This window comes from Corvus brachyrhynchos, unplaced genomic scaffold, assembly GCF_000691975.1.
Source record: "Corvus brachyrhynchos isolate BGI_N302 unplaced genomic scaffold, ASM69197v1 scaffold115, whole genome shotgun sequence".
Classification (NCBI taxonomy): domain Eukaryota; kingdom Metazoa; phylum Chordata; class Aves; order Passeriformes; family Corvidae; genus Corvus; species Corvus brachyrhynchos.
In genome coordinates, this window is record NW_008239553.1 from 9,023,792 (window position 1) to 9,039,904 (window position 16,113).

General features: G+C 39.5%; 1 protein-coding gene across 1 annotated transcript in view; it reads right to left on the bottom strand.

Annotated features, from left to right (window-relative positions):
* Positions 1–16,113, bottom strand: part of SPTBN5 (spectrin beta, non-erythrocytic 5) — an 84,919-nt gene that overhangs the window by 17,666 nt on the left and 51,140 nt on the right. Inside the window, exons 35-45 of the mRNA XM_017741615.1 lie at positions 15,811–15,915; positions 14,607–14,792; positions 10,407–10,562; positions 9,599–9,790; positions 8,882–8,977; positions 6,064–6,182; positions 5,307–5,421; positions 4,532–4,645; positions 3,149–3,270; positions 2,354–2,516; positions 300–488 (exon numbers count right to left, since the gene is read on the bottom strand). Of these exons, the coding sequence (XP_017597104.1) occupies positions 300–488; positions 2,354–2,516; positions 3,149–3,270; positions 4,532–4,645; positions 5,307–5,421; positions 6,064–6,182; positions 8,882–8,977; positions 9,599–9,790; positions 10,407–10,562; positions 14,607–14,792; positions 15,811–15,915 (1,557 nt within the window). The remainder of the gene's footprint in view (positions 1–299; positions 489–2,353; positions 2,517–3,148; positions 3,271–4,531; positions 4,646–5,306; positions 5,422–6,063; positions 6,183–8,881; positions 8,978–9,598; positions 9,791–10,406; positions 10,563–14,606; positions 14,793–15,810; positions 15,916–16,113) is intronic.

The following is a 16,113-nucleotide window of genomic DNA, read 5'->3' on the forward strand; positions in this document are numbered from 1 at the left end:
TCTTTTTCCAGATGTATGAGAGTTTGACTGAATTTTGTTAAGTTTTACAGTCTTTGAAAAACAAATGAGCACATATTCCCCAGAAATTTCTATGATTTGTAGAGGTAAAATTTCTCAAAGACCTGTCACTACTGAATGTGCTTGGCGCTCAGCATGCCTTCCAGAAACCAGTGAAATGTAGATTAAACACTGGGTATTATTAGCACATCTTTCATCCTACCATCTCATAAATTTGCTATGTATATCAAGAAAAACTGTCAGTGGCATGTGCGTTCTCTCTTGAATGTCTTTTTACTCACCTGTAAATCTTGTGCCTGAAACAATTTTATATATTGCTCTTTCCATGCTTGGATCAGTTCAGACCAGGCTTGCTGTAGTCTGGAGAGGGACTGGTGAATCTCAGGGGTTGCATAGTGACCAGCATTGGCAAGTTCTTTACCATAGTCACTGAGAGCATTGAATCTTTCCACTCGGGCTTCAATCTCCTCCTAAAATACATTACTAAGGTTGATGTCAAGGGTTTATGAAAAGCCAGTTATTCAGAATACAAGCCTTAAGGGGAAGAGTTCTGCTGTAACTTTCTGGCACTAGTATTTTTATGGAAAATCATTCATCTTTGAGCTATGTTACTGGAAGAGCATAGAATTGCCTAAGAGAAGATAAGCATAAACAATAAATGACTTTACTGGTCTATGAACAGCTGTTTTCCTACAAATGGAAATTGGGATTTAGCTAGAAACAGATTAAAAAATGCTGAGATATAAATGAACACAATTTCTAACATCTATAATATCACACCCCTACCCCCAGTCTTCCTACATAAAAGTGGTTCTTTCAAGAAACAGTGCCTAGAATTTTTCCTCTCCCAACAAATAAGCTGGCATCAGATTTTTACATTAAATACATGATTTTACTTTATTTTGTCCTGTTAAAAGGAAACATATTTAACTTTTGGAGCTGTTCTGAGGAATGAGTTATACCCCTATACTGGCCTGCAGGTGAAAGTATAACAAGCAATTATGACCCCTCCAAACTGAATGTGGAATTTCTAATGTATGCAATTTGAAAATGAAAATAACTATGTACTGAAATAATACCATGTGTTAACTCATAGACTTCACTGAGCACTAGGGCATGTATTATTCTATTTCTGAAGTTAGAACTGCTGCTTTTAGGGATTTTTGGGGTGGTGTTGTTGCCCAATCATAGGTAACACGGCTATAAAACAGTAATTCAAATTTTTTTAAAATTCATATTAGCATATTTTGTTCAGCTCTAGTCTCTCTTAAGGACTTTGGTTAGAGCCACTAACCTGAATAAAAAAACCCCCTCTTCTTGTCTTGTCTATAATTTTAGTTTAGTCAACTTGAGAATATAATGCCTGAATTCCTTCTTTTCTCTGTGACTGTCTCCTTAGAGGCATTTGGGCTCCTTGACTAACAGATATTAAAGACTTAGATTTTGATACCATTTAAATTTGGAACGCACTACATCAGTGGTTTGTGATATTTCTAATATGACAAAGAATTATTAGCAAAAACATTGTTAAGTCTGTGGTATGAGAAATTATTGTTACAATGGATGACTCTAAAGAAGGAGGGGATTTCAGGTACTTCATACTAAATTCAGGTTTAGAAAATTAATCAGAATCTACAAACTGTTTGTGCTAGTAATGGGACCCACAAAGCACTGGGTATTAGCAATGATTCATGGTTTTTAGAAGTAACTTAATTGCAAAGAGAATGTTGGTCAACAGCGATTCTTGGGAAAAAGTAAAATACTGACTTTTTTCCTAATGTTAATTAAAATATCACTCCTTTTAGAAAAGAAACCAAAAGTATTAGCCAAATTAGCCACCAAAACATTAGTATGGTAATTATTACTGGGATATGAAGTGTTTCAGAGCTGAATGTGTAGCATTCAGTGGTAATTTACTTTACTGTGTGAAACAAACGTCTGTTCTTATTTTCTTCTCAGGTAAATTAAGTTCTCATGAAAAAATCTAGCTCGAAGCAAGGATTAATTGGCATTAACTTTTTTGGCAATCTGAATAAAGAGATAAGCAGTGACCATGGTGTGAAACTGAACCTGTTTTTCACCATCTGGCTTGGACAGCAGTACAGGTGAGAGCTCATAGGGCTTCTGAGCCTTTTTGAAAAGACACAAGCTGTCAAACAACCCGTGAGACAGTTTTGTCAGTATATATGACTTCTAGCCCCAGCTTGGTACTGCAAACAGTTTTTCACCATGTTATTGACAGATGTATGCACCAAAATTCTGCTGTGTCTGCAGGAAATAATTCCCATGGGAAAGATTCCCAGTATGTTCAACTGGAACCACAGAAGATACTTGCCTTTCTCTCCTGATGCTCCTCAATCGTACTTTCTGCTTCATTTGCGCTTTTAGGCAGCCCCCCTGCTTCCATTAAAGCTCTGGTGTTTTGGGCCCAGTCCAGTATCTCCTTCATCTCCAAGTTAAACTTCTGCAGCTGATACGAGGCTGCCAGCTTCTCCTTCCTGCCACACAAGGTGCAGTTCAGCATTATCTGACACAGAATTATCTAGTTGCCTCTTCCTCCCCATTTGCAGAGGAAAGTATCTTAACAGAAGCCAAATGAAATAAATTCAAGCTTTCCCCTACAGTTCCTAAGAATCCTCATGTTAACCAAAACCACAGGAGACGCACACTGCCTTGGAGACAACATGCTTACTAACTTTTCTACATCAGTTCATTAGTACAAGAGAGGTAAAAAAGCCTTCATGGCTGTTGCTTACAGCAATGATTACAGATCAGGATTAAGCCTTTCTTGTTTTGGTAAGATTTGAGAAAAAAATCTTCTAGAACCATCCAAAAATAAGTCTTTCGCAAAGGCTTTATGATAGATTTAATTTGATAGTCTGAAGGTATTTTAGTAACATTATTTAATGGGATAAACCACAAAAACATTGTATTTGTTTTCCCAAAGTCACATCAGTGGAACTTTTTGTGCATCGAGTTGCACTTTTTCCAATGCAGGTGTCTAGCTGCCTCTATAAACTTAGTACAAAATCCTTAAAAACCTTTAAAAGACCTCTGGCAAGTAGGGTCTAGACCCCAGGGAGCAGCTTTGCTCCTGCTGAGAGATATTCAAACCACTCTAAGTCTTCACCTTTGTTTGGCCTGCGCCTGGAGTCGTAGCCAGTTGTTTTTCATCTCCTGTTGCTTTATAGTCAGTTTGTCATTTATGGATGGATTCCTTGTGGAAAGGCGGAAAGATTCCCGTTCCAATGACTGGAAAGAGATTTATAGTGGGGTTTATATTCATTCCTGAGTTTGCCTTTCAGGAAAAATAGTTCATTTTAAGACCCTGGCTCTCAAATACATGTAATTAAATTACAATAACAAAATATACAAAGGGACATGTAATATGGAAAAAATAATACACATGCATTTGTGAGCAAACATCTATTTGAGGAAAGATCTGTGTGCATGGCTTTGCATGCACAAATGTTAATTTACAATTAAGAAAACAGCTTTGCAGAATATGGACAAACATAGGAAAATGAAGTGCTGATTCTAACTTCTGTGAGCAGTGTGGCGAACAGTAATGAACACTCATGAACCCAGGTTCAAAGTTGAAAACTTTCTTGCAAAATTCCATCAAGTTGATGAAAATTAGGAATTTTAATTATGCAGAAAGGAATATATGCCAGGCTGGTTTTAATCCTTATAAAAAGTACAGTTACTATACTAAGAACCCAGCCCTAAACCTCGCCCATCTCCCCCATACAACCTTGCTTATGCCTTCTAGTAATCACCCACGTTTCCTTTGAGAACTAGCTAACAAAGTATCAGTGTTGAAGGTATCACACATATTGTCACTATTTGTATACTATTGTGAAGAAAAAGTTTTTCATATTTTGTACATGAAAGGGCTTAACACTGGCCAACAGTGAAAAAATGTGAGAGGCTGTCATAGGATTTATACTACTGTGATTCAACAGAATGTATTTCTTTTTACTAAAAATACACAAGTATAAAGGAGCTCAGACCCATATTTAATGCTCAAGTTTAGTCCTAAATGATGCAAAAAAAAGCTGGAGTGGATCAGGCAGGCTATTATAACCTAAAATTTCTGTTTGATGTCTGCGTCAGGAACCTACTGCAGCGCGGGGCTTGCATTTAAGTTCTGAACAGAAATAAAGTTTTGATTTTGGCTCAACTCAGTACAGGAACTGGAGGAAAAATGGAGTCCACACTTTCCAAAGTCTACAGGACAGTCTGGTCTGGCTTGTAGGTGAGGGCCAGAGAATCAGATAACATTAAAAAGGGACTTTTCTTCTTAGATTTGGTGCATCAGGAAGAATAATATTTGATAAGATAAAGCAGGATTAAGTAGCATGGTATTGTCATGAGAAGAAATTTATGCTGCTCTTGCACTGCTGAAAATTCCTGCCAATCAATCTGAAGAGTAACAATGATTTTTGCACCATATTTTCAAGAAGAAAAAGTGAAATTTTTTCAGTATCCTCTGTACTTCCCTACTTCTTACCTCCATTTTGGACTTAATAACACTGATTTCTCTCTCCATTTCTTCATGTCTTCGAATCAGGTTTTCCACACTTTCCACATCTTTTCCATAATCCAGTGCTTGTATCAAGACACTCTGGAGAAGGCAGTAGAATGAGCAAATGGTGAAGATGACACCAAACAGAAGGATCTGTATCTTAATTATTTCCAAGAGTCTCCTCGTTCACCTCTTTGCATTGCCATTTGAATGTTCTTATTGTCTTTTTAAATGTCAGTAGAGCACGGTGCCTGCTCCCCTTACAGAGATGAAACAAGAATCCACATCTCTTTGAACAGTCATAATCCTGCTCAAGGTGCCTCTGGCCATTCACACGTAAAACAAAGACAGGCGTGCCTCCCTGCATTTCTCAATCTTTCTTTTCATTTTTGTTTTTCATATCCCAAACCAGAAAAATATTTCCCAATAAATTGTGGCACAGAAATTGTCAGTTGTGTGTTATTAAAATATAAAAAATAAATTTGACCCTCAGGATCCTAAGAAATTTAATCCCATAAAATGAAGAAATATATTTTAAAAGTTATAAAAATTTCAAGCCAACAGTCTTGTAACCTTAAGTAGTACCACTTGCCATCAATGTAATTACTTACATTGATGAAATAATTAGTTTTTATATAGCTTTTTATTCCATTAATATCAAAATTATAATTCAGGATAGGCATTTTTACCTCAATTTTCTGAATGAATAAGATTGCTAGAACATTTTTCCTTTTGAATTAATCAAAATCAGAAAACTCACCTTCTCCATAATTCTTTCTGTGATGTCATCTATTTCTCTGATTAAGGCATGAATCTCTAGGGCTCCCTCTAACTTCTTCCTGTATGCATTCAGGTTACCATGAAAACTGTTCCACCTTTAATTGGAAATAATATTTTAGAGATGTATTTCAGAGGTAAGGATTTCTGCAACTGAGTTTCATGACGCTCATATTTAAACAAAAACACAGGTTTTCTGAACTACCTCATATATTGATTCCTAATTCCCCATAACAGGAGGTTCGTCACAGGGATAAAGCATTAGCCTGAGAAGACTATCTGGTTGTATTTATTCCATGTTTTCGGGATGGCATGGGGGTTAAAAGCTAAAAAGTACTTATGCAGTTTCCTTAAACTCTCGATAACCTCACATCAATACCTTCATGCTTTTGTTTGTTAGATAGTGGGCTGTGGAGCAGCAAAAGCCCTAGGCAATTCACCAGGACAGCTGGGCAAATAGATGGAAGTGTCTAAGCTTCATGAATCTTGTGTGCCAAGTGATGTGAAACAGAGTATTTGCCTCCAAGGCAAGAAACATTACTTTGGCACTTCTGGATTAAAAATCCTTCTAAGCTACCTGCTCTGGGAGTCTTGAAAGACAACTACGGTGTCTGATATTTGGTAGTCATGATATTAAAGTAGTAAACAAATGTTCCAGTTCCTCCATTTATCTTAGCTGAAGACACCTAATTTTCCAGCCTTCCTTTTGCTTTACACAGAACGTTTGAAAGCATACTCACTTCTCATTGAGCTGCTTTCGGCGCTCATAGATTGTCCTTGTTTCTTCCTTGTTCTGTCTCTCCAGCTTCATGGCCAGGGCGTTGATAGCCCTGATGTGAGCATCGTCCACTGTCGACTCCTGTAAAGTGAGAAAGGGAACAGAGGTACATGTTCAAATTGCTTGTGACTGAGTATTCCACTGAGATGTGAAAAACAACAGAAGTAGCAACAAGAAAGGGTTTTACCTCATTAACATTTTAGACACATGGAGTCTGCTCTACTACAACTGCTGGTGTTACCATGTCCCTGATGAGAAGACAGTAAAAGCAAGAAGGAACATTAATAGCTCTAGATGCAACAATGATCTTGGTCTAGGTAAGAGCCCTCAGACCCTCAGACACTCATTTCTAAGCCGATATTCCAGCAGGGGTTCATTTGGAGAAGAAACACAGGTGCAGGTGCTGGTTACACAGGTGGCTGCTGTGGAACAGCTGATGTGTGGCAGATTGTTCCTCTGACAGACAGGTAGTGATTTGTGGCTCCTGGGCTCCTGGGCATACTTGCTGTTTTATCTTGATGAGCTTCTGTCCAGGAGTGCCCTCTGTACTGTAGACAACAGGCTCAAAATCCACACAGCCTTGAGAATCCCAGACAACCTATGCCACTGTGTTTGCTTCTAAGGCAACATCAGTGCATTTTAAAACATGTGCTAAGTCTTCAAGGTGACTTGCTTCCCATGCACATACCATGGAATGGATAATATTTGCACATTGCCCATATAATCTGGACTACAGTGGAATAATTTTTCTTTTGGAGCACTACGGATGGCCAACACTGAACACTGCTCCAAGATTCAAAAACATTCTTTATTTTTCTGGGACAAATAAATCACAAATTTAGCAGGGAGACAATCACTGGTGTAAAGAAGCACAGCTGCAAGATGCCAGTGCACTGCTAATGTAAGTATTCACTCCATTGTGTATTTTGTTCATGCTGCATCCATACCAGTATGTGTGCTTCCATATATGCTTTCCTACTATACACAGCCATAAAATAAACAAGAGAAACCAGAAGACAGCCAGATATTCTTCAGAAACCCTGCAGTCTCCTCGCCTGGGAAAAAATAGTAGCACAATGAATAGAAAGTCTGGCAGCCATCAATGCAGGGTGATTGCTCCCTACCCTGATCTCAGATTTTTCTGGTGGGAAAACCCAGACTGGATGGATGCACACACTGTGCCGGTAGCTGCCTCCTCCTGTTTGTATCACCCTAGGAAGCACTGCATAACTGAGCATCAGCTATCAGGGCATAACTGCATAACTGTCCCAGCTTTTCATCTGCAGGAGTCATGTTCAGAGTGTTACAGGAGTGGTGGCTACAAGCTGATAGTGTCTGAGGCCAGGAGTTTCCTGTGGCATGTAAGATCTACCTTAATTTATGAAAAACTTTCCTATTGAGAGGCTTATGCTGACTGGAGCACTGGGTTGTTTCTGCCCTATTAATCATCCTTCTTTTGGCTGGTACAAGCTGTAGAAGAGCCCTTGCTCAATCCCTTAGCTCACAGTCAGCTGGTGAGTACAATGAATGCCTCTTCAATTTACTAATTCCCTGGTGCTGTAGCCAAGTAACTTGGCTGTCTATCCAAATCCAGTGTGAATGCACGGTCACGAAATCCTGCTGGGCTCTGGAACAGGGAGCTCAGGGTTTTCTCCCTGGTGTCAGGCATATCTACACTGCTACTTTGCACAGAAGAGGATTGTCTCCTTCTGCTATTAGGCAACAAAAGTAGAAGGAGCTGCCCTAACAAGAATCAACAATGAGATAACAGGCAAACAAAGGATAAAGAGACTCCATTAGAGTAAACATCACTCACAGATTCCTAACACATCTCTTTCCAGATCTTTCTCACAATTTCCTGACTAGCAAATCAGCACAGTAATCTTTCCTGTGTGACACACAGACCTCTTACTCCTCATCTGCAGCAGTTCACACAAACAGAGGGAACAAGAGGCTGCTGCAAATGCATCCCCCTCAATATACAACCTCACAGTCTTAAGGTGGGAACTGAACCCATGACGAGGAGGTCCCTGTTCCCCAGGTTTGGTGCCTAAGTTAGCACATCTCACTGGGGGCAGAAGAGGCAGCTGGCATGACTCAGCACCATGAAAGAGGGTCAGAGATCACAGCATTGAAAGGTGAAGTGTGCAGCTGTCTTGTCACGTGGCTGTTGTCCGAAGTGTAAACCATTTCCCTATTTTACTAAATGTCTGGTTATTCATGTTATGATTCATGAGTAACCACGTGTGCTGTATAAACAAAGGCCCCCCAGATTTATGTGCTTAATTTGGATGAAGAAGTATGAGAATGAGACTGTTCCTCAGGAGGAGAGAAATGGAGAAATGAAGGATAGAAAAGGAGAAAACTGTTTTTTAGGATTGTTCATGGGAGGTCTAGGTCAGTCCTCAGATTCAAACAAGCATGGCTAAAGCAGCCATTTTTAAACCACTTTTGGGTGGAAATCACTGGGACTTTGCAGACCACATGAATCAAAAAAAATTTGCACAAATTCAGGCTCACACAGCAAGTTTTCCAGCCATTTAATGCAGTCTGAAATGTTAGGTTGTGTCATGAGGGCCTGACAGCTCTGCCTAGGCATCTTCAAAGCAGAAGGCATAAGTGAAAATTCTGTCTTTTTAAATGACTTTTGAGGTAATGATGCTTCCTATCACTTTGATCTTACACCTCCTCAGAGTACTGGAACTGTATTTGCTAACTGAACTGAAAATTAACTGCTGCTTGCAGCCACACAAGGCACGGGCATGGAAAACACCTCTTACCCCTGATGTTGCTCCACGGAACTCATTCAGCTTTTTCTTGAGCTGCAGGCAGTGTTCGTAGTCATTTCCCACGTCACCTACATTAATCATGACCTCCTGGGGAAATAAGCAGGAAACAGACAAATATTTAGGTGAAGAGTACAAGAACACAGCAACTCACAGTGCTTATCCTGATGCAGTAAGTTCTATGATGTGTATATAAATCACCGACCTACAGGTTCTGAAATAGTCTCTTCTGATCTTTAAATATTTATGAGACTTGGTCCTAACTCTCTTTTTGATTTACTGCTGGCTATGGAAGCAACCTCTGAATAAAAGTGATTCTTCCTTCACTCCTACAAAGAGAAACTTTCAGATTTGATATACAATGAGAGTGAAAGCCAGTTGCCAAATTCATCAAGTCTCTTCCATTCTAATCTGCTTTCATTTCTCTGTTTCAGTAGAGACACATGAGATGGCCACAAATTATCACAAACTGTTCATGTGCATAGTTCACATGAGAAGCTGGGCTAATACTGCCCAACTGACTCTGGCATGGAGAGACTCCACAGAATTTGTTGAATCATTCCTTTCATATTGTTTGTAGAACATGTCGTGATTCTTCCAGGCAAAAATCACTAAGCAAATGTCCTGGAAGATGACACATTTTTCAGAATGTCTTTGCTGAATAGCAAGTCTTTAGTGTGCTGCTTGGGTTAAATACTAAAATCCACTTGCCTTTTCCCTGATCCAGGCTTCCACCTGGTCCACCTTCTGGAGAAATTCTAGGAAGTCCCGACTGTCCTCCAGCATCTTTCCACGAGCAGCCACGGCTCTCTTCAACTTCTCCCAGTGCTCCTGAAGCACGCGGACTTGGCGACGGATCTCTCCTGATTTTGGGTGGCCTTTTGATACCAGGGCTTCTCCTTTCTTCACATGCAGAGGAAGAAATTAGAAATTAAAGTTACCACTAATTTTTAATGGGATTACCATGTTGCATGACCTTCCTAGGAGGACTCTTTCACCTTCCTAACCTGGACTGAACAATAGATTACTGACATGAATTCTTATCACCCAAATGATAAAGCCAGCTGGAAAGCTTTATATCTGGAGGGAATTTAGAATCATAGAACACTGGGATTTTAATATTTCCCTGTCAAGATAGGTATTCATGGAAAGGGAACACCAAGTATTACACATGACTGTGCCCTTTAGCTATATGATTCACCAAGTTCCAACAAGAATGTTCACAAATTGGGCATGAAATCCTATTTGCCTTTTGTGGGAGTAATCACATCAGGCAAGGAATAAGTCAGTGTGTATTTTCCTATTTAGGCTATAAGGAAAGATGGAAGCTGCCTGGATGGAGCTTGTAAATTAACAGTGTTACATTTCCATGGCAAAGCAACTGTGTTCTTGTCACACAAGTAGGAAAATTGATGCAAAAGTGATGATGAAGCTACTCTTCCTTTACATTTCATCAATCTGTCCTTCTTTAGATGAGCAGTAATAACCTCTAAAAACACTAACAGAGTGAGAGGGTTACCTTATTAACAGCTGTGATGATTTCTTCATTTGCTAGAATCTCTGCCTCAAAGACCTGATGTTTCTGCAGCAGCTTCATCTTGTCCTGCAGATTGCTGGGGTCTTGTATGGAAGGATCCTCCAGCTTCTGCATGCGCTCACTGATCCAATCTTCTGCCTGCAGCAGTGAGAGACACCCAAGTCAGCACAACAACTACCTGGGAGCCTGGGGCCCCCTCCCAGGATATGTCTGTGCAAGTGTCTGTGCAAGTGTCTGTGCCTGGGCTGGATAGATTGAGTGGGAGGTGGCAGCTGAGGCAGCTCTTCAGTTTCTGAACTTACTCTACTTTGTTAAAAGCAGGTAGAAGAGAAACTAATTTTTATCTGACCACTGGAGTAATGAAAAGTTCCTTGAATTCCTCAGATTTTTTCACAAGGCATAAACAGATTATACAAACTTCTAGATTATATACAGAGAATCCTTGAGGCTTAACTCTGTACACATTTAAAATGAGATTATGACCACTGAGTCTGAGGGTTTAGGGCGCTGAGTTTCGTCTGATATCTCTGCCACTGACCTACCTGCAAACTGGGTAAAGATTCTTTAGTGCCTCACCTATAAAACAGCACTTAACATTTCCTCAGTGGTGTTGTGAGGTGTAAATGGAAAATGCAAATCAAATATAGATTTACTGAGGGGGCCCAAGCACTAGTCAGATTATTTGAAAGGAAATGCACCTGTATTTGCTTTTATACTTTGTAGAATTCAAAATGTCAGGAATATCAGATTCAGAAAAGCAGGTGATTTATGAGCACTAACAAAGCAAAAGTTATGTGTTTCTCTTAGGAAATTATTTTTTAGGGGATTTAAAATTATGCAGAATAAAATGAAGAATAGGATAGCAAGTTTTCCACAATTTTCCTTAAGTTCTGCTGAACTTTAACCCTTAGCACTGAAGGAAATATTTTCTATCCATCAGAACACTGGGAACTGAACCCTTGACATAATGTTGTAACTGATCCTGTTGTCCTCAGAGCACTGAAGTAATGTAATGTTTTGACAACACAAGAGCTGCGAATTGAAGGGCAGCTTTATTAGTTTCAAAATATCTTGGCTGTCCTTGTGGAACTGTGCACTACATGCACACCAGACTTGTCAGCTGGAGGATTTTCTCTGTTAATTAATGATTTGAAATGTTGTTTCAGCTGCTGAGATTCTATAAACAATAACAGAAATAGCTTTCACTAGCAGCATGCTCTCCAGAAACTGTTTCCCTCCAATGCACAGTTAGAGACTCAAACTTGCCCAGGACTACACACTGCTATCTGCTGCTTTCATTTCCAACGCCCTCCTTGATGGCCTTCTCCTGTTCCCAGCCACACATTAGTGCTTCAATGTCACTTACATGACTCTTCATTTGAATGGGAGGCTCATCCATCCAGTCAGAATGAGAAACAAACCAATCCCCAGGATAAAGCCACTTTAAGGTCATTTTCTCTCCTACTTTTTAATTAGAAGCAGTGGCTTTAAAGACAGACTGAACATCTGCACTCTTAGTGGCTTGGTTTATTTTAAGTCTTGTCTAAGATGGCTCTAGAGAGTGAGGGATCCTTATGCTGGCCCTGTGCCCACATTCAGATGTGAAGCAAAGCTGATCTGTTTTCCCAAGATCTTTCTATGGAAAGATTTAATGGTTGTCTGGACAGGCATTTTCACTTCATTGAAGACAACAGTAAGACTAGTGTTATGCTCAGTATAGGCACAAGACCAGGCTTATTTCTGTGGGAATCATAAAAAATGTAGGCACTACCAATTTAGAAACTTACATTTTCAAACTATGAGTTACTGTAACCTCGTGAGCACAAACTGTTTGTAAATTAAACTGGTTTTTAATGACAGAAGTATGTAAAGCATATAAAGGGATGTGCCTGCTCCAGACATCTAGAGATAACAACTAATTCTCTCTCACACTCCCCTAAGATAAAGATGTAAATGGTTTTTTATTCTTATGTACAGGGTGAAAGGGAAAGGAAGTTCTACTACTGTGATGAGCAAGTTTCAGAGTCAGTGTTAAAACTCAGAGCCAGCTTTAGAAGTCAAAACTTTTAACTTTATAATATTCTCTCTGCAATAGTTTAAATACACATATTTTTAAGTAGCAACTTGCACATTTGCCTTCCACATTAACACTGAGCTACAGACTTCTTGGCAATAGGGTAATCTGTCAGACTTCTGTGAGTCAGACAAAAGCACCATATTTCTACTCTAGAAGGGTGAGTCTTATTTTGTAAACTGTGTGTGATCTCCTGAGTTAATCATTGTGGGTCATTGTACTGATGTGTGTAGTTCTCCATGCTTCTAGAGAGTAACTAGGAGAATTTTAATGATGACAGGGATCACTAATTTCTGCTGACACAAAAATTTCTGTTATATCAATAGAAATTACTTAACATGCTTGCAGGATAGAGAGTTTTCAGGGGAGTGGGACCTGAGCTATGGGTCTTGTTCTCTGAATAAGTAAGAATAAGCAATGACCTAATTGATTTCACAACTGAACTCAAAACTCATCTCTGAATCTAACATTCCTGTGGGAACCATTCTCACACATGAACTTGTACACACCTAGAATATAATTAAAATCAAATTAAACATGCCATCCTATGCAACAAAGAGAAAGAAAGATATTACTGTAAGATTTTTGGTTTTTAATTCCTTGGTGACATTCGCATTCTACAGCAGCAGGCAATGACTCCAGATTGGTGAGGTAAATGAGCACATGACTTGAGAGCAAAAACTCCCCAAAGAACTCTTGGCTGAATTTATGTGGAGAAAGTGGATGAGAATAGGGAAATGTTCCTCACTATGCAGGGCTAAATCTTCTGCTCTAAGTGTGTGATTCAAGAATGAAGGGGGACACCAGCCCAAGCACTGATTTGACAATTACAGAGAGATGGAAAGAAATGCATAAGTATTCCTACCTAATGGGTTGAATGTATTTCTAGAAGGACATAGACAATTTCTCGACCAAGAGGATTTTAGCAGTCCTGTGAATTTTCTGTCAGAGATACATTTCTCTTTTGAAATTATAAGCCCTGTGCAATGTACCATCCAGTCCATCCACTCCCCTCTGCTAGTCCAAAAGGTGGACAGGCCATTACTAGTGCATTTTCATTACTTTTCTGTCATGTGATAGTAAAAGTATAAACAAATAATACAAATTAATGTTTGGGTGTATAAATAATTTCTGATGAAGAAAAGAAAAAGAAAAAGAAAAAGAAAAAGAGAAAAGAAAAAGAGAAAAAAAAGAAAAAGAAAAAGAGAAAAAGAAAAAGAGAAAAAAAAGAAAAAGAAGAGGGTATTTAAATGTCTGACTATTTGGGAGTGGTGAGGAGTCCCAAATATTAAAAATAAAAGGAAAATAGAAATATTTGGCCATCAGCAGCAGTTGCACTACAGGCGATCATTCTCCTTTGGTGACAATCATAATTTGACCTGTGTCAGGGTATGTGTCTTTTTCATGGGCTGGGAGGTGACCAACACCTGCAGATTTTTCTTAAACCATTGAGGACATTCCATGGGACCCAGCAGCAGAAGGGGTGGATACCACACCAGCAAGAGTGTTTGAAAAAGTGCCCCTGGGTCTGTGTGCTCTTGTTTATGCCAGCACAGTTCTCATATGTGGTGCTGCCCTTTGAAAGGCTGACCTAGTTTGTCTTTCCAACAGTAGTGACAGAGCAAAGCTACTCAGTTACAGGACTAAGGCCAGAACAGAGACCAGCATGTTCTGCAGAGGCCAGGCCACAGGAGCTCAAGAGCTATGCTAAGCCACAGCAGTGTTTTGAAGGCCTTCAGTGAACATCCACTAATAAAGTTTGGTGCCCAGGCCATAATGCTTTCCGCTTTGTATTCGCCCTGATTTGAAATATATTTTCTTTACCACCAAAGGAAAAATACGTAGTAGCTTGCAGTTTTCCTTTCAACTGTTTTATTTTGGTAGAGCTTTTGATGAGTAAAGTGTCTGTAATGGGCACAATGCCACAACAATAGTACAGTAACAGGAATGGCACTGGAGCATCCTTTCGCATGAGTGTGGCAGGAGTTGCCATACCAGAGTAGATCATACATCCACCTAATAATGTCTGGCAAGAGTGAGCACTTCATCCAATAGAGGTAGGCAGTTCCTCTGCTTTACATCCCCATCCCAGTCTAAAACCCTCTTACCTCTTCCAAGTTTTGGTAGAAAAGTGCCAGAAGAAGGGCAGTCTGCAGCTTCTCTCTCCTGCTCTGGGACAGATCCTTGATCTGACACTTCCGCTCATAAATGACATTCAGTTTGCGCTGAATCTTTTGCCCTTCCAGTCCATCAGCCTTTTCCAACCTTCTTGCCTGTTCTTGAAGAGATATCATCTAAGGAGGCAACAGATCTGAAATTACTTTTATGCTTCCAAGTGATGTCAAAGAAACAAAATCAAGTTCCTTTCCATAGACAAAAGATTCTCCTTTTTTCTGTAATGAACCAAGAGCAGCAGGGACAAGTTAACCAGCATTCCCCCTCACCCTGTACTATGTTACACCTATGACATTACTATCATTGGACTTTATGGTGCATCCTGGCTACATAAATGAATCAAAGTTGTAGCTCCAGGAATCCCTATGCCACTGATTACCCAGTGCAAGGAGTCATGGAGCAAGCATGACATCCACAAGTGCTCAGATTTTATTACTTTCTGGAAACCATGTTGGAAAGTAGCTCTCAAAATGAGCAATCAGTCTGGCAGAGAGCTGGCAAGTGTTCTGGGACTTGATTCCTTCTGGGGAACCCAGGCACAGTCCCAGGTTCAAGTTTAGCCCTAGCCTGGGTGAGCTAGAGCTGTGGCCACCAGCCAGGCAGATTCCTTTACATGCAGGTAGGCAATTCAGTCTCTATTCCAAAGGTGCAGAGAGGCTGCCCATTTGGTACAGCCATTGTATACCAAATGCATATTTAAGTACTTTAACAAATTTTAATGTCAAAATACCTACTTCATTTTGTAAAATGCCTACTCTATTTTACTTGCTTTAAAAGTCACTATTTTTTAAATTAATAAAGCAGAAATTTATGATATCCATAACACAATATGGCCTGCTTTAAATATTTCTTCTTGTAAGTCCCCCAATTCTGCTTGCTGAGTGGTTTTCCTATCTCTTGCAAGACAATACAGACAGGACTTGGGCATGGAGTGTTTTGACTGTTGTTCTCCAATGCTCTGCATCTTATTTCCCTAAGTTTCCCCATTTTATCTTTGGTTCAAGCATATCAGGCGTATCAGGCATTTCATGCCAGTCACCAAGTCAATGTGTTACCATATTAAAAAGAAAAAAGTATATATATAATTTTATCTCATAGAATTATAGCTGGCAGAATATTAGTTGTTGATGTTTTTACCTTCTCATCCTGTGATGCCAGAAGCTTCTCAAAAGCCTCATGTTTCCTTATCAGTTGCTCTACTTCATCTACAGACCTCCCGAGGTCACTGCTTTTCAAATAAACCTATTAAAAATATATATTATTTTTCTCAGTGAATCAATTATCCCATAATCTTGATTCATAAACAGGATAAGAGGTATTGAATCTGCTGCTGAGAGTGCACTTGAGAGGGAAAAAAAGGAACAGGAGGCAACTGAAAATGGAAATTAATTAGTAAAAGTCCATGGTCTTGTGCAAGAAAGATAAGCATTAACAGGTCTA